The sequence below is a fragment of the Calidris pugnax genome, unplaced genomic scaffold (genome assembly GCF_001431845.1).
Source record: "Calidris pugnax isolate Ruff unplaced genomic scaffold, ASM143184v1 scaffold164, whole genome shotgun sequence".
Taxonomy (NCBI): domain Eukaryota; kingdom Metazoa; phylum Chordata; class Aves; order Charadriiformes; family Scolopacidae; genus Calidris; species Calidris pugnax.
The window spans coordinates 356634-381285 of record NW_015090895.1 but is presented as its reverse complement, the minus strand read 5'-3'; the positions used below and the strand labels follow the sequence as shown (position 1 = coordinate 381285).

Genomic DNA, 24652 nt, shown 5'->3' with positions numbered 1-24652 from the left:
CTTTGCGAAAATAATTAGAATGCAATTCCTTCAGCTCCCTCCTTTCGACAAGGACATTCTTCTCTTGTATTGGGCCATTGCTCAGCCGTACCCATGGCCCAGCTCTCATAAGTCTTGGCAGTTTCATCACGCCAGGCTGAGAACTCTCAATTAAATAAAAAACAGTATCTTTCAGTTTTTGATGAGGAAGAACCTCAAATAGTGTTCCACCATAGAAGTCACATTCTGAAGCTCATCAGTTTGGCGCAAGAGATTCCTTGGTCCATTTAATCCACCCTGTGCTTTTCTTTTTTAATAGCACATTCAAAGCGGAGCATGTATTTGTGAGATCATGATAAGCATCTATAGGATAAACACCTGCAAACACAAAGTTGCTCAAACTCGCCAGTCTATCCAAGAGAAGTCCTGCCACATCTAATGACTATGAATTGAAAAGACACAGGTTGACATTTAAAGAACAATGACACTATTCAACCACCACCACCAAGTAGTTTTCCAAGAATGACAGGTTCTTCACCACCAGAATTTTCTTCTCCTTAAAATGACGACTAGATATTTTCCTTAAAAATAAGTTCTAGTTCCAAACAGAAATTAATTCAGGGAAATTTTATCAGCCACTATATGGCAACAGTCAGATGAGATGAGCTGATCACAGTGGTTCTTTTTGGATCTATAAAACTAAACTTAGTACAAAAAATTGGCTATTTTAGACTATAACATAATCTTGCTACAAAGAAACACCAAAACATTTTTTCCAGGAGTTGAGTTCGTTTTCTTTGCAATCTCTCAAAACAATACCTAGTATTTAGCTATAAATAAAGACATTTTTACCTGACAAATGATATATGACACTGTGTCTCCTGCCTTCACCTTTCGGCCTCCTTGAGAGTTTATCCACATGGCAACATGCACATGTGGCAAGCTTTTTTTGTCAGGGTAATCCTGTGGATCTTTTGTCAATGCCTAAGAGATCAAAGGAGGAAACAGAAACATAACTGTGAGGGAAGTATTTTACTTCAGTGTTGGACAACTCGGAACTTTAAAAGACAAGATTACACAGTAGCTATCTTCACCCATCTAGTAGTCACAAGTACGTTTGCAACACAAAAATCTAAGACAAAAAAATTGTAAGAAAGGTATTTTCCAGACATTAAGGTCTAGGTACCAGTCCTTCATACTTCAAAAATATTATTAATAAAATAAGAGGATGCTTTTACAGTTACTGTCTGAAGAATGCATTATATTAAAAGCACAACAGTTCAAAACAGTTACAGATATAATGCAATTGTTTTAAAATTAAACTAAATTGAAGATAAAAAATCACGCAAAATATAAAAATACAGCCAGAGATTATTCTCTTACCCCTGCACCAGTTCAGGTCATAAAGTAAATACGAATATCAAGTAGTTGAGTGTGTTTAACAAGCTCTGTAGCAAGAGGATACAACTGGATTAAAATATTTCCATGTATCTCATGCTACTGAAATTCCACAGTGAGGTTTTCCTTTACATAAAGTAAAATTCAACATTTAAATATTTACCAGTATCTCAATTCTTAGGAACAACTTATACATTTGACTTAATAGTGAAATGAATAATTTATTTTTTTCCAAAGTAGTAAAACAGAGGAACATTCAGCATTTAAAGTTAAAATTATTCCATGCATATCTTTTACTGGGATACTAAGTACTCTTAGTATTTGCAATCGGAACACAGTTGTTTTTTTTTTTAAGTCAATCATAAAAATCACTGATTTCTTTAATACTCATATGACAAGACGAAAACATTTCTTAACTGATTGATTAACACAGTCTTACAGAGCAGAGAGATGTCCAGCTGGCAAAAAAAAAAAGAAGTCTTTGGATGGAGCAAAATTGGAAAATCTCTTCTATCCAAAGCACGAGAGAGATACGTACTATGCAATTCACTAGTGAAACAAGGCCCTAGCTGGGGAGAGAGGTTTTTGAAGTTAAATGTACCAGTTTCATTGAGGATTCATAAAAATAAACCAAAACAACAATGCTGTTTGCTAAAACTCCTGTAGATAAAGCCAGGTATTTTACTTCTTGCTACAGGAAAGTCTTGAATGAGATCTCAAAATGACTATCAGCTTTCTTTATGGAGCTCTGAAGGGAAACAAACTAACAATAGTCTGCTTTTATGTAAGTTTTCTAGAAAACAGAACGTTTGATTCTTTTCCATTGCATTCTTCATTTTATGCATTTTCAACCTGAAATATAAGATAACAATTCAGGAGAAAAGTTCTCCTGAAAGCACGAGCTATCATGTCATTCTCAAAGTGCAGCACCAGTGAGGGAGACAGCAGGATGGGACAAGACACAAAGTTATTATTTTGAGGAAGCAGGACTGGCCTCTAGCCCCACAAGGTATTTTTAGTCATACTGTAGGATCTTTGCTGTATGTTCCATGCTATTCAGTGTCTAATAAAACCCCTGATATTTCACAGCATCACAAGGATTAAAAAAGATTTTTGTCAGCAGTCAGTATCTTCAGGAACGGTAAAGTTTTTCTGAGACAGAAAAGAGCTGTGATAATTTACCTTGTTTATTTCAAACTGATTTACTGGGACCTGGCCGTTGATCACATTTTCTCCAATTTCTATGAGCCGCCGTTGAATATTTTCCACGATTATATCTCGGGGCTGATCAGAAAGAATCTGACCAATTATATAGCTGTAAAAACAGTCCAGAAATGAAGAAAAGTTTAAGACATGCAAAGCAAAACCATTACAACAAACACAATCCTCTCTTCCCCTGGGTTGCCACTAGAATTTAAAGAGCCTGAGCGAGGATGAAGTCTGATAGAAAATTTATAGAAATTTGCCAGGATATTTCATGTTGTGTTTTATTTATTTACTTGTTTTACTAAAAGCAAATTATTGCAAATAGTTCTAATGTTAAACAGTGATTTGGAATTGTTAAATGCAACTGGTTTCTATTTTCTGCTCCCATTTAATTTTGCCATTTATTATTTCATAGCAGGTATCTTAAGATGGGGGAGAAGAGAACATATCAAGTAAGCAAAGTGTTGCCTATTTCTGTAAAATGTGGTTGGAAGATCTGCCAGCTGCAGAAGAGTTAGTCACTAAAGAACACTCTCAAACATTTGTATAGCTTTAATTACTAATACATTCCTAACTTGGAAAAATTTGCTTCTATTATGATGCATCTTTTCTTAGAAAATGCAAGTCTTAAGAACAGTAAGCGTGTGGTGTATTTTTACAGATGTAAAAAAGTATTCATTTTTTGATACATTTGGACCACAATTTATTTAAGTTCTCAAGAGGCAGTACGTAATGTGAGTCAGCCCCAGATGACCACCTATCCATCCACTACATTTTTCTTTCTGCAGTGCTAAATGTTATTACCTCTATTGAATTTAATTACCAAAATGCCCTGTGCAATGACAATTAATAAATCATCAATCTTATATCCATCAAAATGAAGTATCAAAACAGTCTTAGTTGCAAAATGGAAGAGAAACAGTCTTTGGGGAAAGGATCATCTCCTCAGGCTGCACCGACTGCACTTCCAGCTTTATTAAAGGATACTGAAAGAGCTGACCACCAGCTTCTTTAACCATCTTTGAAAAAAAATAAAAAAAAAATAAATCTCTGACTTAAAACCTGTGACTCCAAATGCTGCAATGACAATTAATAAATCATCAATCTTATATCCATCAAAATGAAGTATCAAAACAGTCTTAGTTGCAAAATGGAAGAGAAACAGTCTTTGGGGAAAGGATCATCTCCTCAGGCTGCACCGACTGCACTTCCAGCTTTATTAAAGGATACTGAAAGAGCTGACCACCAGCTTCTTTAACCATCTTTGAAAAAAAATAAAAAAAAAATAAATCTCTGACTTAAAACCTGTGACTCCAAATGCTGATAGCACCTCCCATTTTCACAAGATTTTCAGCTGTGGTTTATTAAACCGCATATACAAAATCACAACTACTCAAATGCACGGCTTCCACAGGAGATGCAGAAACAGATTGTGAAATTGGAGACATTCGGACTTGCCCAAGGATGATCTGCTACCAAAGCCAACATGCAACGTTCTCACCATCTCCTACAAAAATCAGTTAAGAAGCCCTAATGCTGGTGTTAGCTACCAATCTGCACCCTTCAAGAAACAGCCACGTGGTATCAAACGTTTATGAAGCACGTACTCTTTGATACAGAGCAAAAACGACAATGCCATAAAGAAACTCACTTTCCAGTCTCTTTTGCAAGATCACACCAGTCTCTTCGGACTATATCCAATCCTTTCAGTTCTTGTTTAGTTACATATTTCCCATCTCCTGTTGGTTCCACGGTCAGAGCAGCGTATTTCTTCTTCTTTAACAGCAGCAAGGACTTAAAGACTCCATCAATATCGATTTCCAACAATTTATACAGCTTGTTCACTTCACTTTTGATCTGCGAGTGCATTGACATTAAAACCAAATGCAATACCTTAGTAACTGTGGACAAATTTAACTTCCATATAGAGATGCATCATTCTTAAGTTTTAAAACAAGAAACACTACACACTATGTGTTTGCATACACATTTTAAAGACTCATCAGATATCACTAGTCGTGAAATTAAATGCATGTTAGTAACTATGAGATATTATTAAAATTAAGGTTTGTCCATTGGCTTCTTCAAGATTTACAGCTGGGTATATCTAACTCCCTAAGAGAATTAAGCAGGGCAGAGAAGCATGGGACTGAATGTGACCTTGCAGATAACTGACTCCAGCCCATTTTACTAGGGCAGCTACTCCATCAAGCCTCTCACATAAATAAAGCAAACAAGGGATTTCGGTGTAGGGATCCACTTACTAGGAAAACATAAGAGATGGTTACTTAGACAGAATAGGGAAATTGCTTTATAAAAAAAGGTGCCTTGCAAAGATGCTTTTTTTTTTTCCTTTTCTTTTTCCCCCCCTAAACCAGGGAGGGGAGAGAGAACTATGACTGCAGTCCAGAGCTCTGTGTGTCTTATGTTCAGGAAAAATATACACAAATGGGCCACTGTTTATTTATACCCTTCCCCACAATTTCTACAGCCCAGTTTCTTTGAGAGGCAAAGATGCCTTTTTTTTTTTTTACAGACAGGCTGTGTCTTATCCACGTACAAAAGCTTGAAATTGCATTTGATGTGTTGCCATAACACAGCACCAAATACCAAGTTGCTCCACACCTCGTACCTCTGGTCTAAGAGGACAGAGGTGCAACACCTCAAAACATCACACACTTTCAACAACAAACTTGGGTTCTAGTACACATTCACCCACCTACTGGCTTGGCTAAGAATTTTTCTTGCATTTTTCTTTCTTCGTACATTTTGATTTTACTTTCTTCTGCAGAATATATGCATATCATTCCTCAGACATCCTGTTTTGTCTTCATGTGTTTTACTTTTCATTTTCTTTCCTCTACAATTTTGTTTCCCTCTTAGATTTTACTATCTCCCTGTCCACTCCTACTCCTCCGTGAATTCCAGTTCTCTTGGCAGTGACCAGCAACTATGAACTATCCTTTTCTTTGGCCTCACTGAAGTTTTATATAAATGAAAGTTCTTTTGCCACCTAACACATACCGGCCCTGAGACAGGAACAGTATTGCAAGCGTAAAATCACATTGGTTTTCTATATAGCTTTGGGCCCACATTACCAGTTTTAACCAAAATTTTCCTTATAGATTTTCCATACATATATCTCTATGTGTGTATATTTAATTCTTCTTACTTAGATCTCCATTTTTCCTATTGAGAAACTATCAATACTTTTAGTAATCTGTGTCTATCATTAGGAGTTTTATATCCCTTGTATATTTATAAATTATGAAGGACATCATGAGGCAAAACCATTTTGCCAGAGGTTAATGTTTTGTTCGTTAAGGCAAAACAGTCAAACCATTCCCCCAAACATTTTTCTCCTATTTCTTAAACTCTTTTCAATTTTTTTTTACATCATACTAATCAAGTGCTTAGAAGGCAGCAGCAGTGCGGTACTGAATGCACCAGCAAATGTGATTCACAAGGATGCGCAGAAAGTGAGAAATGCATGAAATTCTGCTGAGTAATGTCTAAAAGGGGCATGAATTTAAATAATGGGGGATAAAAGGCAGAAATGAAAACACCCAGAAACCTGTCAGACAAGGCATTAGATGGGAACATTCAGGAAGATGATGAGTGAATTCTTTCCAATAGAAAAATAAAATTAATCTCTTGGAGGAATACTTGATTGCTGAATACAACCAGTAGATTCACACTTCATCAGAACAGGGGTACGTCCGCTAACTGCTCACACAGTAATTGTTTGCATTAAACTTGTGTGCCTTCCATACGGTCTACATTACAGCAAAAGTATGAATGCAATCTCAATATCCCTCATCTCTGAACAGGAAATTTTGGGAAAGAAATTATTATGCGATAGAACAGTGACATTTCATTAGAGCGCTCCTCATCAACTAATACAATTCTCTATCCTCAAAATTGTTTATACGAATTATGAAAAATGAGGAAAACCTAAATGACAGAAGTGCAAAAAAGTCTCTCTCACTTTCTTGAGGAATAAACAAACAAACAAGAAACACAAGAACCACTTTTTTGTGCCACAGAAGGAATATTGAGAACCCCAGCTTTCACAACTGCAATGCTAAGTTTGACTATGTGCTTACTTACAGACTTACGTTTATTCACTTTTAAAATCAAGCACACAATATGAAAACATAAATCAAAACAGGTCTGTCTTAAAAAACAAACAAACAAGTGATATAGGACAGAAGTACATGGGATAAAAAAGCCTAAGATTTGCCTCTTTAATGATTCTTTTTACCATGCGGCAAGTTCAAAACCCCACCTATTCTCTCAGCAAACCTGAATCAAAGTCAGATTTATTTAACCTATGATGATGATTCTGTCAGACTTTATAAAAATTATTATTTAACTATTCCTCTGTAACACTTAGGCAGCAAATGGGAGTACAGGGATGAAAACCAAACCAGAATGAAAACACAGACATACACACACACACACAGCCAGAGTAAGAGTAAAGTTTCTTATACAGTATACACACTTGAAATTGTATATGGCCTTGCATGTGGCAAACAAAAAAGAGAGATTTTTTTCTTCTATGCCATCAGCCCTCCCGACACTTGGCTGTGACATCCAAGATATTATTCCCTTTTTTCCATGCTCCCAAGATGCATCTACTTCTCAAAGTACCAACTTAGCATGGAGGCAGAAGTATTCTAAAAAATAACCCAGAATCACTCTTGCCTTAAAATTACATGACTTTTGTTTAATACTAAACTGAAAAAACCTCACATTTCCTTTGTGTCTTTAGAGCTTCCATAGCTCTCATTTTCATGCCACTTTCTTTCATCTTTCAAAAACTGCTTCTCCCACATCTTTTCTTTAAAATGTTCTGAAACACTTCTCTGCCACTATTTCAGAGAGCCACAAAACTTCCACATCGTCAGTTGCCAACTGCTAATCAAACACATCTCTTCCATATCTAGTATACCTTGGGAATTAATATATGAATTTACCACTGGAAAACTAATGGCACATACAGCATAATGCCTACTATGTAACTAAACAAAGTTAAACTGATAGATATCTCTCATGTCAAAACAAAAATCATTAAAACCGAAACAGTGTTCATGTTGTAACTGCAATGTACAATTCTTCCACATTAGTTCTGTGTTGGCTTACCAAGTATTTAGATAGTCTCCTGGTAACTTAGGATTGATTTAAAAGTTTATAATACAATGAAATATTTCATTTTAATTTAATCCTTTTAAAAAATGCACAGAGTAGCTACACTTGAAGATAGGGCACTCTGAGTTTTACTATTCCGTAGCTTCCATAAATGATCTAGTTCTTCTTCCTCTATTCTCTGCTTATGCCACAGAATCCTCTCTTAATACTCTTTGCTCCACTCCCAGTGTTACAACTTAGGCATGTAGGAAAGCTTTAAAAAGGAAAAAAAATTCCTTACCTTGTTTCCCAGCTTGAAGACCTCATCCAAATTGGTGCTATTAGTGTTTATCATAATGGAATCTGTGTCTCCATAAATCACTTCAAGGTTCATCTAAACAAAACAAATTGCTTTGAAAAACAAACCAAAACCACTCCATGTCTTTAAAATCCCAATTCATTTTCAAGATTCAAAAAGATTGTTGTCCATATATTATCCCTTAAATATTAAATAGCAGAAAAATATGAAGTAAGCTTTTACTCAGATGTCCGTACATTTCTTTAAGACATATTTGAACTTAAAGAGAATAACGAAACTTAAACCATTGATATGTTTTAAAAAAAAATAAACCACTCTTCAGTTGCAAATATACTATAAGTAGTTAAAATTTTACTAACTGAATGACAGTGCATAAGTCTAATCTTGAGCAGGAATCATTTTCAAGATTCAAAAAGATTGTTGTCCTTAAATACTAAAAAGCAGAAAAATATGTAGTAAGCTTTTACTCAGATGTCCATACATTTAAGACATATTTGAATTTAAAGAGAATAATGAAACTTAAACCACTGATATGGTCTAAAAAAAAAATAAACTACTGTTCAGTTGAGTATATAATATAAGTAGTTAAAGTTTTACTAACTGAATGACAATGCATAAGTCTAATCTTGAGGAACAGCAGGATTATTAATCAGAAACAACTTTGGACTGCTACAACACAACAAAGATCATTTAGGATGCTGGACAAATTCAGGCTATTTAGATAAGATATTTAGCCAATATGCCTGAAAGGTAATATTACAGTCAGGTATCCAATCCCATCTGTAGCCATCACAACACTATTGCAAAAAGTAATTCTGGATTGAAAAACAAAGAATACTTAGATACTCCATTACAAACAAATCTGGTGAAAGTGTTGGCTAGTGGATCCAGTAATTGAGAATACCACAGTACTGTCCAGATTAGGCTGCTCTTCTTACACTTTTTCAGATTATGTATGTGGCTTCATATTTCCATATTGCCATTCCCATATTTTTTTTCTGTTGTAATCTCATTTCCTGTGTTAGTTCTCCCCTGGGCAGTAGATCTTTTGGGGTACAAGACTGTCCTTTTGGATAAGGATCTTGCTACTACCAACCACAAGTTTTGTATCCCCAGATTGAACTACTGAACAATTACACCTGGAGATGAAGGCGAACACCTACTTGAATCCTTCTCTCTGACTAACACTCTGCCCTTCGTATCATATCTCATTCTGATCCTTGTAACAATTCAAATGCCCTACTTGGAAAAGATTGTGTTCAAACACCAGCCAGAGTGCCATAATACTCTGGGATAATAGAGCAAACTCTAGACAAATTGAAGCACATAAAAAAGCCTGAGGTGCATATGAAAGGAATAGCAAGGAAGAAGGTGAAAAGAAAAATTGTCAATACCAGTAAATATCACCAAAAATTGGGCAAATGCATCCAATTACATAATGTTAACTTGAAAAAATGAAAACCTGATGTCTTCAGTGGTGAAAAATCAATGCAGCTGTAAAACCTGCAGCATGGCTATGTCCATGTTAAACTCCATATAGTCAAAAAACCACCCCATGGCAGAGTTTAAAGGATGCCAAAAAATAAACCATAATAAAACACTGGAACACATGGTGTAACAGGACTATGAGTAAACTCTAATTAGCACTGTTGCTAATTTGCTTGAAACAGTCACACATAGGCTTCAAGCAGGGGCCAGATCATATCTGTGGTAGGGAAAGAAAAAAAGCTATAATCCATTAGGAAGGATTACATTTGTAAACCAGGCATCCTAAGAAGTGATTTCAGGTCTGTTTGGGCTACAGTTCTCCTAGAATAAAAAAATTTCACCAGGTGTGCTCTTTAAGAGTTGTTGTTTAATGAAAATGCTCAGCATTACCTTTTGCACCATCTCCTTGGTATGCATCAAAATCTGAAATGAAAAAAATAATCAAAGATTAGCGTATGATATAATTACAAGCTAACACATGCAAACATATTCATTAGTTGCTAACTCCAAATGCTCTCACCTTTCAAAACAAAGCAAACCACCTCTCTCCTGGCAACACACAGTCACCTCAATACTCCTATTACATGAGTAAATTCTCATCTGACCTTGTATTAATGCTATTATTAACTCCCCTAAAACAAGATTAAAACAAATCTCAAAATTGCATGTGCACACACACATTCTACCTTAGGAAAAAAAGAACATTGAATCAAACGCTCAAATAAAACTTAATCATGAAGTGCCAGAATTAAGCCTCTTTCAGTAATTTAGGTCAGCCGTCTCCTTCATATCCATCATCTTATCTCTTGATGTCATTGAATTTTTTCCCAAAAATGTCCAGTGCAGGCTGGATGGTGCTCACCCAACAAGAACCTAGTGAAAAGGTTGATTACCCTTGTAATCATCTTAAAATGGGTCATCAAAAATCAAACTCCGTAGGGAAACCAGAACTGGGACAAGGAGCTGGGACAGAGATAGGATACAGATGTTAAATCAATGGGCAAATCTGTGCGTAACCTGGTTTGTTCCTCAGCCAAGAGTGCATCTCAAGTTCCGTGAACACTCTGAATAGCAATTCTCTGAACCTTATAAATAGCTATAGAGACCTCACATGAGCAGGCTGCTGCTTCCACCTCTAACACTGGTCAGCATAGCAGAGAGGGGTGGAAGAACGTATCATCTGAAGCCACAGAAATGGCTGTAGCGCAGGAGAGACGAAGTAAAACTAGCTTGATCAACCAAATGAGGAGCTGATGCAGCAGCAAGGGCTTGGTGAAGTTTGCACAGCTGCATGAGAACCAACATCTGGTCTATTCCTTCACCCATTTGCTTTCTCCTCAGCATCCTGGTGCTCTGGCAGATTCCACTTGGTTACTCCCAGTTCCCTGGTTTCAGTCCTTTCCACCCCTACTCAGCATAAACCTCAGTTCTTTTTCATCTAATCCTGCTGCTCGTATACATATATACTTTTAATTTTTTTTAAAGAGAATTGCTTTGAACCACTTGTTACAGCAATGGATTAGAGTCTATTAAGTGAATCCGCAGAATTTGGTACTCTAGCTTTAAAGAGTCAGGCAAGACACTATTTTAACAGGTTTTATTAAATATAGCAATCTAGCCTAAGTTTTATTATTTTTCATACATTAAATTATATCACTCCTTGGCCATATTTGTCAAAAAGGCACAATTATGACTTGTAGCCAAGAAGCCCGTGACAGGGAGCTGAGCAGTAGAAATTAGCAGGGATAAGGAAAGAAAAAAAGCCAAGCAGGGAAGAGCTGGCCACGCTCAGTGGGGAAAAGGCCATCTTCAGGGAAACCTCATGACTTTCACAAAGCCAAGGAGCCTGAAATGAATCTGAGTCTTGACTGTCACAATATTGACGATTGCTATTGCAATTCCGAAACAAAGGCAAGGTGTCCACTTCTACATAACAGTAAACTAACAGGATGACAACACTGTCATCTCTTCAACATTATCAGCAAGTTTCTTTAATACTTCTGAACTTTTAGATAATCACAGTGACGAATACTAAAGTGTGATGATGCTCCAACTATGCTTTTTCAGTTTGTTTTGAATTATGCACCACAGAATTGCTCACCAAAAGCTATATCCCCCCAGCACTCTTAGTTTCACAATGTTTGACTTCACAAGTATTCTTTTTCAACATAGTTTCTGTTCAGATCCATTGTCTAGCCACTTTCATCTTCAAAGAGAAATTGCTGCACCTAAGGATGGACTCACTCTCCCGAAGTACAAAGACATGAACTAAGCAAACATAATATACCAATGCCTTCAGGGCACTTAAGGAAAGGTTAGGTTCCAAACCACGATGTAACTTTGACACAGCTGACTCACACTGAACGTCCTTATCAGCATTATTCCCCAAGCACATATGGATACCTATGAATTTACACACTCTGGGTCAAGTTCAAAACATCCAGTTGGTTTAAAGACCATCCACTGATGCTGCAAACTCGGGCAGTGTGATGCCTGAACTCTGCTGAAGCCCCAAAGTGCAAAAAACTCAGCTGGCCTCAATCTTCTATGTAGACAAAGACAAACAGGAAAATGGTGATTCTTAACTGCAGACCCACTCCAGGCTGTACGTGCTCAGACGCACCCAATTCCATTTTAATCAGAAGCTTAAAAAAAGATATTCCACTCCTATTCATCTCCTAGTGAGTGATTCAGACGGCACCACCCCAGCACCTTTTCATGGAGTTCTGAAATTATTCTAAAGACACCTATCACTGGTACATGACATCAAATTTCATATATAGAGTAATCAGAATTCCAGTTTTTTCACCCCCCCTTTCTCTCACTTATTAGCGAACACCCACAGAGGAAGGTTATACCTCTCTCTTAGTACTCCGAAAGCAAACAGGAATCCCTGAAACAAAATTTTAGAACTGGAAAGAGAACTGAAGAGTTTGCATGTAAAAGAAAAGAAAAGTCTACCATTTTTCCCTAAATAACCTCTGGCATCTTCTACTTCATTCTCTGAAATAACGTTATATATTAATAGTTTAAAGGACAGCATTTTTATTTTTTTTTAAATAGGATTATCCCCCTCCTAAAAAAAAAACCTGTCTGGCTGTGGAAAGACCATTTCTTAATTGTCTCTGAGGAGAGCAGTGGATGTAGGTAATAACAAGAGGGTTACAGACAAGTTAGCTTCATCAAGTGACTGGTATATGCTCGTGCTACCCATTCTGACAGGAGATCACTCCTAAGTGCCAACAGCTACAAAACAGAAGGTTATAAAGGCTTGCTAAATTCATTAATAAGGCAGTCGGTAGTTATCTGATTTCACAGCAACACCTGCATATTTATCTTCTCATTACCAATTGGATGATGGAATTTTTTTCAAGCACATTTCAAAAATCTGCCAACTTCAAGTGTAGAAAAAAAATAAACTTTGTAGTTAATTTTTCCCTTAACAAAGTACAGCTGTTGAGAATAATTGTTCAAGATCTTACCCTGTAATGTCAACTGCAGCAGAACAAAGAGTATTTAATTAGCAAATCTATCCAGTAATTCAACACCTATTATATAAAATGCCTTCGTGATTTTATTCAGGATAATTTGCTAAGAGGGTTATTACTGACATTCAGATGAAATTTAAAATTCCTACGCAAGTCGAGTCATAATAGCAGTAATGATCCCCCCAATCAGGAGATACTGTGTCACACAAGGTTCTTTTGCAGTGCAGCAGCCGATTTCCTGACTTCTTAATTCCTGGGCTCAGCTCGGCTCAGTGAGAGCCCTTCATGCCAATATTTCAGTCAGCAATACATCCTTAATGGGACTCTATTAAAAATACCTAGAATAAAAATGACTCTTTTTTTTTTTTTTTGGTTAAAAAGAATGACAGCACCGCTATCATATCAATCATTAGCAGTTTACCAGAAATGTACAGCAGAAGAAGGGAGGTTTATAGTGAGGCTGGGAAGACAGAAGAAAGAAGGAAGAGAATAGGAAAATTGTTACTCGGTAGTTTCCTTTTGCAAATAATATTGCACTGCTCATGAGAGCTGGATTGTCTCCTATTGCAGGCAATCCAAGTAGGAAGAATTAATTGCCTGGCAACCCATCTGTACAGCCGTGCCCCCTCCCCCCCAGCAAACATATACTTCTAAAAACCTGTGAACTTCTCAGCACAGTGAACATCTGTGAAATTCTATTTTAACTTTTTTCTTGTACCAGCAAGACTAGCAACACACATTCTCTCGCCCGTGAACTGAGAGTCAATATAAACCGAGAGATTGTAATTGTAGACAAGCATTGATCAAACTGCAAAATTCCCTGCCCTAATTTTACTCCAACTCACTAAATACTGAATTAAATGAGGATACAACTTAAGAAAGGGAATGATTAAAAATAAATAAATATACAAAAAACAGTGTTACCATTATCTATTACATCAAGTATTTTTAAATGTACTTTATTTAAAACCCACTAAAGAATACCTTCCAACAAGAGGATGCTTACGTGAGCTAAGCTAAGATAACCAAGTTAAAAAAAAAATGGGATAGGGCACAAAACCATCATGCTGATGCAAAGATACCTCCTGAAGAGACACAAATTTTCTGTAGATTCATGAGGCCATAGATGTGAAGGAACAGAAAGGGAGACTTTAGACCAGACTGAAAAGACTAACCAGAATAAATAGAAAAATATTGCACCAAAGTTGCATACCAAAAAAAACCTAAACCAACCAAACAAAAAAAATCACCGATGCTCAAGGAGAAAAACTAGAACTCTTAGGACTTTGGCAAAAACTGTATGTTGAAGACTACCTGTAGTTATCTAGTGCAGATCTGCTATTTGTTTTCCACCTCAGCTGCTACTTCTGCAATTACGTAGTAAGAAAATAATTCTGCTTAGTAATCAACTTTAGTAATTCTTATTATCCTCTGTTCCTCCCGTGACACAGAGGAACAAATGGGCAGGAAGAACTGTGTTCCAGTGTGTAACACCACTCACTAATCTACCTAAGTATTTCTGAACCTCTGTGTTTTTGCAACCTATTCATTAACTTTGCTAGTATTTTGTGGTAAGCAGCCTCTAGCACCGATAAACCGCAGCCACGGCACGCTGCAAAAAGATTTTATTAAGGAGGATTTTCAAAGAAAGTTTCTGTTGCTGGACAAAAAGGCACATGTGCCATAAGCAAAAGTGAAAGAAAGATGGAAGCCTTGTTTGCCACAAGGAACTGAAGCACTGAAATATAGCCTTTTCATTAGTTGATGGACTTAATTCAAAGAAGTTTGAGTGACCAAATTCAAGTAGTTAAAAAAATACGTTTGCTGCAAAGAGCTTTTATCAAGTATTTGCTTTACTCAGGCAATGCATTCGAAGTTACATTTCCCAAAAATCTGCACTCAGGAAATGTTAACAGCATCAGAAATAGATGTCACACTGCCAAAATTTTTTGTTCTAGTTTTTGGTTGGTTTTTTTTTTCAGAAACACTGAAAGTAACTGTCCATACTCAAGCCAACAAAGTTGACAGACATTAATACAATTTGGATAGATGCTGTGTATAAAACCAGAATTGGGTGGTGCACAAAGCCAAAGGGAGAATGATTCCAAGGGCTGATACAGTGTACACAAAAATCTAGAAATACACGTTTACGTGCCAACAAAAGATAGGATCTTCTACTTTACAAACAACAGAAAACACACAAAAAAAGGCAGCAATGGAAAACAAATGCTGAAAACAACAGAAATCACGTGTACCTTTGTCACACTTTGACAAGGAATGAAAAGATGACAGTAAAACACTGAAGATGATCATGTGAATCAAATCACAACTCAAAGACAACATTTGCCTGGTGCCAGAAACTAAAATTCTAGAGAATTTAAAGTATTTGTGGTTTCACTGACAAGAACAGGAAAAACAGAATTAATTCTTAAATTGTACAACTATTGGTTATCCTGCACAATATATTATGAGCCATGCTATACTAAAGTGAATTCTGCCTGTTTTGGAAAAGGCTATTTTGGTATTATAATGAAAGAAAAAACAATGAAACATACTCCTACAGCTTTGGACAAAAGTTTAAAAAAAACCCACCCCCGCAAAAAATTCTGTGTTGAAAATTCATTTAAAATCCTGGAAATGGAGAAACTGAGTGTTCAACAACAAAGTAGAACACTTGAGTGCTAACTACTGACCCAGTTCTGACCCCACTTGGTGTTCCCAGATAATGTCTGCGTGGATAACCAGCTGTGAAAGACATCCCTATGGCATGGGCATCTCCTAACCCTCTGGAGTCAGTAGCGGTCCTTCCAGAGATACCAAACACCAGAACCAGTGGTGGTTCCTAGAGAAGCACCAGGGCTCACAGCCCCCACCCACAGACTTATTTTTGTTCTGACCAACTCATTGAAAATTGAAAACCTAAAATGAATGGAGGAGCAGGGATTTTTTTTCCCCCGTTTCATTCCATGAAAAAGCAAGATCCGGAACACCTAAAACCCCTTGAAGAACACAGTACTCAAACCAATTTCAGCTCATTAACTCTTATGAATATTTTTTTATTTAAATCTATTAAATAAATCTATGCTTGATGAACATTTTGTATACTTAACTAGAAGATGCAACGGTAGCTTTGCTTGATAAGAAAACCTTTTGTGCATTTCAAGTACACTGTACTACATCAAAAGCCAACCGTATCATAAACCACAAATAAAACCACTTTAATAAGCACAAATATGACAAGCATAATTTACTATTTCCTAATAAAATCAAAACATGGGTTAAGTTATTCAATATTTAAATGTATACAGACAAGTATATCCTCCTTAGAGAAAACAGCAGCATTTGTTTCAGTGAAATGAACAAATATTTAGACAGAAAAGCTCTATTTCGCTTTGTTTCCCAAATTGAACTCGTTTAACACATTCAGCAGTAGAGAATCAGTCTTTCACTAGAAAAAATAAAATGACAAGAACAGTAAATAATTAAAATGTGTTACTTATAAACCAAGATCTCCTGTTCGGTGAGACAACTTACCATCCAGTCAAGGTTTAAAAAAGAGCACAGAGATTTTTCCTCCAAATAACAGCAAAATCTATTCCTGAGTAGGGAAGAATAACCATACTATCCTTCACATCAGGTTTAAGTTGAACTATAGTTTTAGAAATTATTCTTCAAATATATAAGCGTATCTCTCAATCTCTATCTAAGGTGATAGGAATGTAAGTACCGACTGTCTCATCTCCCAGATAAGTTACTCTCATAGCCATGTAACTAGAAGTCCTAGAGAAATCAGGGAGTATGTCTCAGAATCAATAGTGAAGACAGTTTGCCAAAAAGATCAAGTATTTCTGTAAACCAGAAAAAGAAATAAAGCCTATATTCTAAAGACTGAAAAATTTTTTTGAAGCTGTGGATAAACTCAGTGCACTATCCAAGATGATGACAAATTCCTTGAGAATCTAAATCTCCTCTCCCTTCTTTTTTTTCTTTTTTTTTTTACTAAAACGCAGAAAACAGACCCTCCTCCGTTATCTTCCAACTATTAAAGAAAATTTCATTACAAAAAAACAGGTGTGTTGAACATGGATTACTTCTCTAAGCTTTTCCTGGTCAGCACTTTTTAAGCAATAACCCCAACTTGTGTGCTTGGAGAAAAGAGAGGAGGGCTGGGGGAACACACGCAAGTGCCAAAGAGAAAAACAGATGCAGAAAACACTTCCTAACTGATGAGCATTCTGAAAAGAAAAGGGACATGTACTGACAAACCCAGCCTCTTTTTTAAAGAACCATAAGCATTTCGCAATAGATATAATGAACAGAGCAAGACAACCTCTGTCTAGATATAGGTACATTCACTGAAAATTATCCTGAAATTTTATAGGAGATGAGAGGACATGCTAGTCTTGGTAATGAATAGATTGTCTGTGAACACTATGTCCATCAAAAAAATCTTTGTTAAGTGGTTTGAACTGCTTTAAAACTGAACTATTCTTTCATCCTGTCTAAGTGGTTGTCTATCAAAGAAACATCTATTCAAATTCAGAAAAGTATTTTAGCCTCTAATTACCCTACAAAGAAAGTTCTCTTACCTAATTTCTTAAATGTCACGCAAGATTTTCATAAAGCATATAATTTTGTTTCATTAAATTAGATATATTTAGACAACACGACAGTTGTTTTTATAAAGTTGAACAATACTCACTCATCCTCCATGGCTGCACAGCTGGTGTCAATGGCAGGGTTTTGGTTTCTTATGTTCACGGACCTCCCATCGAGGGCCAAGAACTGCTTGGACAAGGCAGGATCCATCTGACTACATGGGACAAAATGATGTGTGCCAACAGGCTGCCCGACCTGGTAAGAAAAGCTTTAAACCAGGATTGATGGGGGTGGGAGCGCATGTCCATGAGGAAGTTGCAAACCACCATGGGAAGCAAAGGGTGGGGCATGATGTGAACAGGAAGGACCTCGTAATCAACAACAAAAGGCTGAAAGGGCTCCTGTTCAAGCATATGCTTGTAAATAAGGGAATGCCTACAGGACGGTCTTACGCTGAAAACTTTGCACTTTTTCAGGGCATCAGCAGGACTGGGTGCCTCTCGGAAAGGCCTGTGCACTAATGAACGTGGCATGGGGAAAAAAGAGGGGGAATCAGAAGTCTGATGTAGTTACAGGACTATGACTTCACTGGGATCATGGAAACGTGGGAGAAAACACGATGATCATGGGAGGTTCCCAAGGACTGGAAAAAAGCAGGTATCAAGCAGGTACCTTTCCTATGAAGACAGGCTGAGGGAGCTGGGATTGTTCAGCCTGGAGAAGAGAAGGCTCCAGGGAGACCTTATAGCGGCCTTTCAATATCTGAAGGGTGCCTATAGAAAAGCTGGGGAGGGACTCTATGCCAGGAAGGGTAATGATAGGACAAGGGGAAACGGTTTTAAATTGGAAGAAAAAAGATTCAGATTAGATATCAGGAAGAAATTTTTTACTATGAGGGTGGTGAGACACTGGAACAGGTTGCCCAGAGAAGCTGTGGATGCCCCATCCCTGGAAGTGTTCAAGGCCAGGCTGGATGGGGCTTTGAGCAACCTGCTCTAGTGGGAGGTGTCCCTGCCCATGGCAGGGGGGTTGGAACTCAATGATCTTTGAGGTCCCTTCCAACCCTAACCATTCTATGATTCTATGATCAAAGCTATCCTCAAGATGGGCAAGAAGAAGGAGATTCCAGGGAACCAGAGGCTGGTCAGCCTCAACTCAAGCCCTGGGAAAAAGTAACAACTGGGAAATGTAACAACTCATTGTGAGAACAACTGCTTTCCAGACACAAAGCATAAGAAGTTGCTTCAGGGTGGATTTACAAAGGGGAAGTCACGCTTCACCAAGCTGGTAGCTTTCTATGAAGAGGTGACTGGGTTGGTGGACAAGGGGAGAGAGCAGTGGCTGTTGTTATCTTTAGTAAGGCTTTCAACACTGCCTCTTACAGTACCCTCAAAGACAAACAGATGAAGTATGAGCTAGGTAAGTGGGCAGTGATGTGGACTGAAAAACGGTTGCACCACTGGGCTCAAAGTGTTGTGGTCAGCAGTGCATAGTCCATCTGGAGGCCAGTCCCTGGTGGCCTACCCCAGAGGTCGATAACTGGGTCCAACCCTGCTTAGTGTCTGTGTTAGTGACTCGGACAATGAGTGTACCCTCAGCAAGTCCACAGACAAGACAAAACAGGGAGGAGTGGCCACTATACCAGATGGGTGTGCTGCTGTTCAGAGGGACCTTGGCAGACTGGAGATGTCTCAGGACCTACCAGAACCTCAACAAGTTCAACAAAGGCAAATAGTAAGTCCTGCACCAGGGGAGCAATAACCACAGGGGGTAACCAGCTGGAAGGCAGATTTGCAGAAAAAGACCTGCTCATGCTGGTAGACACTAAGATGACCATGAGGCAACAACGCACCCTTGCAGCAGAGGGTTGCATGAGGTATGATGACCATGAGGCAACAACGCACCCTTGCAACAGAGGTGGCCTGGGCTGCATGAGGCAGAGCGTTGCCAGCAGATCTGAGGGAGGTGGTCCTTCCCTCTTTATGCAGCCCTGGTGAGACATATGTGGAGTGCTGTGTTCAGCTGAGCTCCCTGGTACAAGAAGGATGTGCACATGCTGGAGCAATTCCAGCACAGGACCAGGAACATAATTACAGGGCCTGGAGCATCTGTCATGTGAGGAGAGGCTGAGAGACTTGCACCTGGGACTACTTAGCCTGGCAGAAGAGAAAGCTAAGGGTAGGGTCTTCTCACTATCTGTACATACATGATGGTTGGGAGTAAAGATGACAGTGGTAGACTCTCCTTATTGGTGCCCAGTGAAAGGACAAGAAGTAATAGGCAAAATGGAATAATAATAATAAAAAAAAAAAATCCCCTGGAAGATGAAGTCTTGCATTATTTAAACACAAGCAAAAGCTTCCTTACTGTAAGGATTGCAGGTTGTCCAGAGAGGCTGTGGAATCTCCACGCTTAAGAGATACTCAGATCCCAACTGGACATGGTCCTGACCAACACTGAGCAGGGAGGGTTAAACTAGACAATCTCAAGAGGTGCCTTCCAACCTCAGATATTCTATGAATCTAGCATCCTGAAAGATCTATCCTTACATAAGCTTTACAGTTAATAGTAATTAGCTCAGATTGCATTGTACAAGTAACATTTTAAGAATCAAGTAATGTAAAACCATGCTTACCCCTCAACTAAGGGAACTTGGTACATGCAGTTTTGAGTCTTACGTAGAGCCAAGTCTGACAGAAGACATGATCTCCTGATACACAGACACCCTGAGGACTGACTCATCACCACCTTTGAGTTAGGTCATCTCCCTACTCCGAAGAAAATAAAACATTCTGAAAGCCTCCAAAATAATCTGTTTCAGATCTCATACACTGCAAGTCTCTCTGATTAAGGAAGAAGAAGTCCCGGTACATTCAAGCTTCCTAACTATACTGGGATGTTCAGGTTTCCACTGACCTACTGAAATGCAAAAGCTGAGAGATCAGGTGTATACAGATGGCTAAAGGGTTCACAGCTGTACTTCAGAAAAAAAAAAAGCACATTGAAAGTCCTTCTAGGATTGCATAAACAGGCAAAAAAACTCACAACAACCTGCTATAAGATGATTCCTGCTGCATCAAAAAGAAGTAACAGAGTATGTTTTTTATCATGCAGGAGCATAAACACAAAGTGCTGGAAACCAGGAAAACTGTTGCTGCAAGTAGAGAAACCTTAGTCTTTGACGATGTGCTACCTTTCCTTGTTACAGCAGATGACTGAAAGAAGTTCAACAAAGATTATTCCAATTCCAAAGAACAACAAAATCTGAACGAAATGAGCACTTTTTACAAAAGAAGATTTTTACCAATGGACCTAGGCAGGACTAAACTACCAGTGCTCAAGTCTCAGAAGCTCACAACCACATTTGGTGCTGATCAAAGCAGTGAAAAAGCAGGAGGAGGCCAGGTACCATCTCCACTACGTCCAAACAACAGCCACTGTATCCATGTGGCTCTTCAGAGTAGCCCCTGTGACAGCTCTTAACGGCCTCCTTAGCTGGTATCAGTTTCAACCCTACATGGGACACTTAACCTTCCCTGGTTCAGGCAGGACCTAGTAATTGCTCCAAGGATGTGAAAAGACAATGAGGAACACGCATGGTTAACAGCATGAGGTCTCAGTCAGATTTCCTATTTGTTCAGTGTGACCTCTGTGCAGCACTCGATGAAGCTGGCTTGGATACAGATGGGAAGAGTTCCTGAAAGAGTCTGTCAGTCAGACACAGCCTTTTTAGATTATGTCTTCAAAATGAGCTTCCTGAATTCTCTAGATATGTATGAAAAAAAAAAAAAAAAGATGGAGCTCCTCAAGACATAAAAGCCCCCAAAAAATAAAGTAAGCACTTGCAGAGCATGTCAGAAATAAAATCCATGGGATTACCAGATGATTATAAAATGTATGCCAGATAATTTCTGCCATACACTTAGATCTCAATGGAGAAATAAAAATACATTTTTTTTTAAAAAAAAAGCTCATTTAAGATTTTAAGCTATTTTTAAACCAACTACAAAAGTAAATTACTAGTTAACAATCCTAAATTGCTTGTTAAATAGGGCTTGCAACTGTAAGTCAGGAATAGGAACTGTAGGGTGGGTTGGGGCAACTTCACCTTCCAGACTTTTCCTATAAGGATATGTAGGGAAAATAGAGCCCACGTCAATGGAAACTACTGCATATCTGCAGCCATCCACAATAACATACATATTATAGACAAAGGAGCTAAGTGTGGAACCATATTTGATGTCATGGAGCTCCCATAGAAACAGAAACTTCGTCTATGACACAATTTTGTAAGTACTCCAATAGAGAAAAGCTGAACTTCATGCAAAAGCAAATTCCTGAAAGGGACCACCTCATTATCAGCCTTTCAGATACCAGCAGTTAACAGGCAATTGGTCAATTACCTGAAATTGCTGTCTAGGGCATTTTTAATACCATTTGTAGCCTATCTCATAATAGAGGACACTTGCACTGTCTTTAAAAACAGAACAAAGTTAGAGACTTATCAAAGCATTCAACTTAATTTTTCAGGACGATGAACTCATGCAAAGAAATGACAGTTTCAGAAGTTACTTTTATGCATTAGTCTGTCGTTAAGCACTTCAGGTACAGCCCACCCATTTCAGTATTTAGAGTTTCGGAATTAATAGCAGTATGGCTTCATTGCTAATGAAGCCAAGTTGTTAAGTTATCATTGTATAATACCACAGGATATGGATTTGTTTGTTAATTGCAAAGAATATGGAAATATGAAGACTAGGAAAACAAACAAATGTATTTAACCTTTCAATGTGAGCCTCTAGGAATCCAATCCAAATACTGACTTTTAGCCACATCAGATTAAAGCAGTGGAGTTTTGCCCCTCATTCAATCCACATAATTCACCTAAAATGATACTGCTCAACAGGAATACATTTCTATTCTAATGATGGAAAAACCTTAATTACAAATGCAACTAAAGCATGCTACCTCCATAAATCCATTACTGCAAGAGAGGCATGCTGATTATTTTTTAAATCCTTAATTTGTCATTTAGACCTACTGTTATCTCGTTTGTAAAGAATTCAAAACACATTCGCACAAAACTCGATTTCTAAAACATTAACAATGTTTATAAATCTCTCACTTATTTCCCTACAATTTGACAGGATTGATTTCATGCTACATACTTTAACTCAATCAATCTTTGACTTTGGAAATTTTCATTTAAATTCTTCATCCCACAAATTCTGTTAAAGAAAGAACATCACAACCTAAAGGTTTTGTTTAATCTAAAAACATAGCTAACAAGCTTCCCTACTTCTTATTACAGGAGTTTGAATCATTAATAAAAAACTCAGCTTTCACTCATGTGCCAAGGAAGCCTTCTTTCAAAGCTCTCTCTTGCTCTTACTTTTCAGTTTAAATAGAAGGCACCAGCACTAATTTACATTATTGTCACACCAGTCATTCAATATCCTCATTAGAATTATATCTGAAATGAGACCTGCAGGGCCCTGAGAGAAGTTTTAGTGCCAACATAATAATCCAACCAGAAGCACTGGTCAACAGTGGCTTGATTTCATACACTGCTATTATAGACACAAATGTTGCTAAGCTTCTTTCTAATGCCTTTAGATTACTACAGGTGCCTAAAATAAACAAATAAACCAATCGACACCAAAACAGAAGGAAAGATAGGGATACATTATTAGAAATCCCTGTAGGAATTTTCTGGTATCCTTAAACCTGGTTTGAATTTTAAAAAACATAAATACGCAGACTGGATGAAGTCTCAAGTGACCTCTAAAGAGCATCTGGTCCTACCCCTCAGCTCAAGCAGGATCACCAAGAGCTGACTGCCCAGTGCCGTGTCCAGACACCTTTGAATATCTCCAAAGACAGAGACTCCACAGCCTCCCAGGACAACCTGTGCCAGGGCCAGAGCCTCCTGTGTTTCAGTAAACAAACAATCTATCAGTCTTACCGTTAAAATGATGAAAACACCATGAAAAAAGCCCATACACATTCCCTTTAGAGAACAGAAGAATATCAAGTGCCCATAAAAGACTTCAGAATACTGAAAATTTTACTTATTTAAAAATACATTAAATCTGCTGGGCAAAAAAACCCACCTGGCCAGCAACCTCTGGGACACTGGCAACTACAATTTAAAAAAAAAAAAAAAGAAAAAAGGAAAAAAAAAAGGCTGAAGTGAACCTTGACAGTTCATCTACTAGCCCATCACCATATGGTTATTCATATCAACTACATTTAACTACACAGCTATAATGGATCAGATGTCCCATCCACCTGAACTACTATGATTTTTGTTTCAGTTCTCCCTTTTCATGAGCAGTTCCTCTGCTACAATCCATCACATAAGAAAACTGTCACAAAGCTGAAATATGGCAAATTCAAAGTATTTGAATATTTATTTGATTAAAGTATAGAAGATTATCCTTATTTGGTTAAAGTACAGAAGATTATCCAGTAGAAGAGAAAGGTAATTAACATCTAATTGCAAAGCTTTTCAAATGAGCCTCATCCCAACCTCACTGTAAGAGTTCTACACTAAAGAAGTTTCTCATTTTCATTCAAAAAGGCACACCTGGCAGACCAACAGCAACTGTACAAAAGAGAAAACGGAAGACAAAGAGGCATTCAGATCAAGCAAAAAACATGTTCCCCACTCTCTTCCACATGTGCTTGCAGTCATATCATCAACTAAGTAACATCTGACTAAATGAGGTACACTCACCCTTACAGAGAGAGGTAATTTAACAGGTTAGATAGAGGAGAAAAGATATTTAAATTGCCTGGAAGTCGAGCAATAAAAACAACTTGGAAAGCCTGTAGCATGCAGACTTCTAGAGCGACTTTTGAAAAGGGTTTGCTGACACTGCTGGTGGTTGACTTTTCAAAGCTTAAAAACAAAATCATCGTGCAGGTAATTTTTCTACAACAGCAGAACAACATCACCAGTCCAAGCTGGCCATTTACAATGGGCCTGTCTCCCACCAAACTACAGTTACAAGCCCCCCGCACCGTCACAATGCACATGCAG

At 37.8% G+C, this 24652-nt stretch overlaps 1 protein-coding gene across 1 annotated transcript in view; it reads right to left on the bottom strand.

The window, feature by feature from the left end:
* POLA1 (polymerase (DNA directed), alpha 1, catalytic subunit) overlaps nt 1-24652 on the bottom strand; it is a 209903-nt gene that overhangs the window by 126971 nt on the left and 58280 nt on the right. The window contains exons 26-30 of the mRNA XM_014948364.1: nt 9911-9943; nt 8015-8107; nt 4235-4440; nt 2560-2692; nt 832-963 (exon numbers count right to left, since the gene is read on the bottom strand). Coding sequence (XP_014803850.1) covers nt 832-963; nt 2560-2692; nt 4235-4440; nt 8015-8107; nt 9911-9943 — 597 coding nt within the window. The remainder of the gene's footprint in view (nt 1-831; nt 964-2559; nt 2693-4234; nt 4441-8014; nt 8108-9910; nt 9944-24652) is intronic.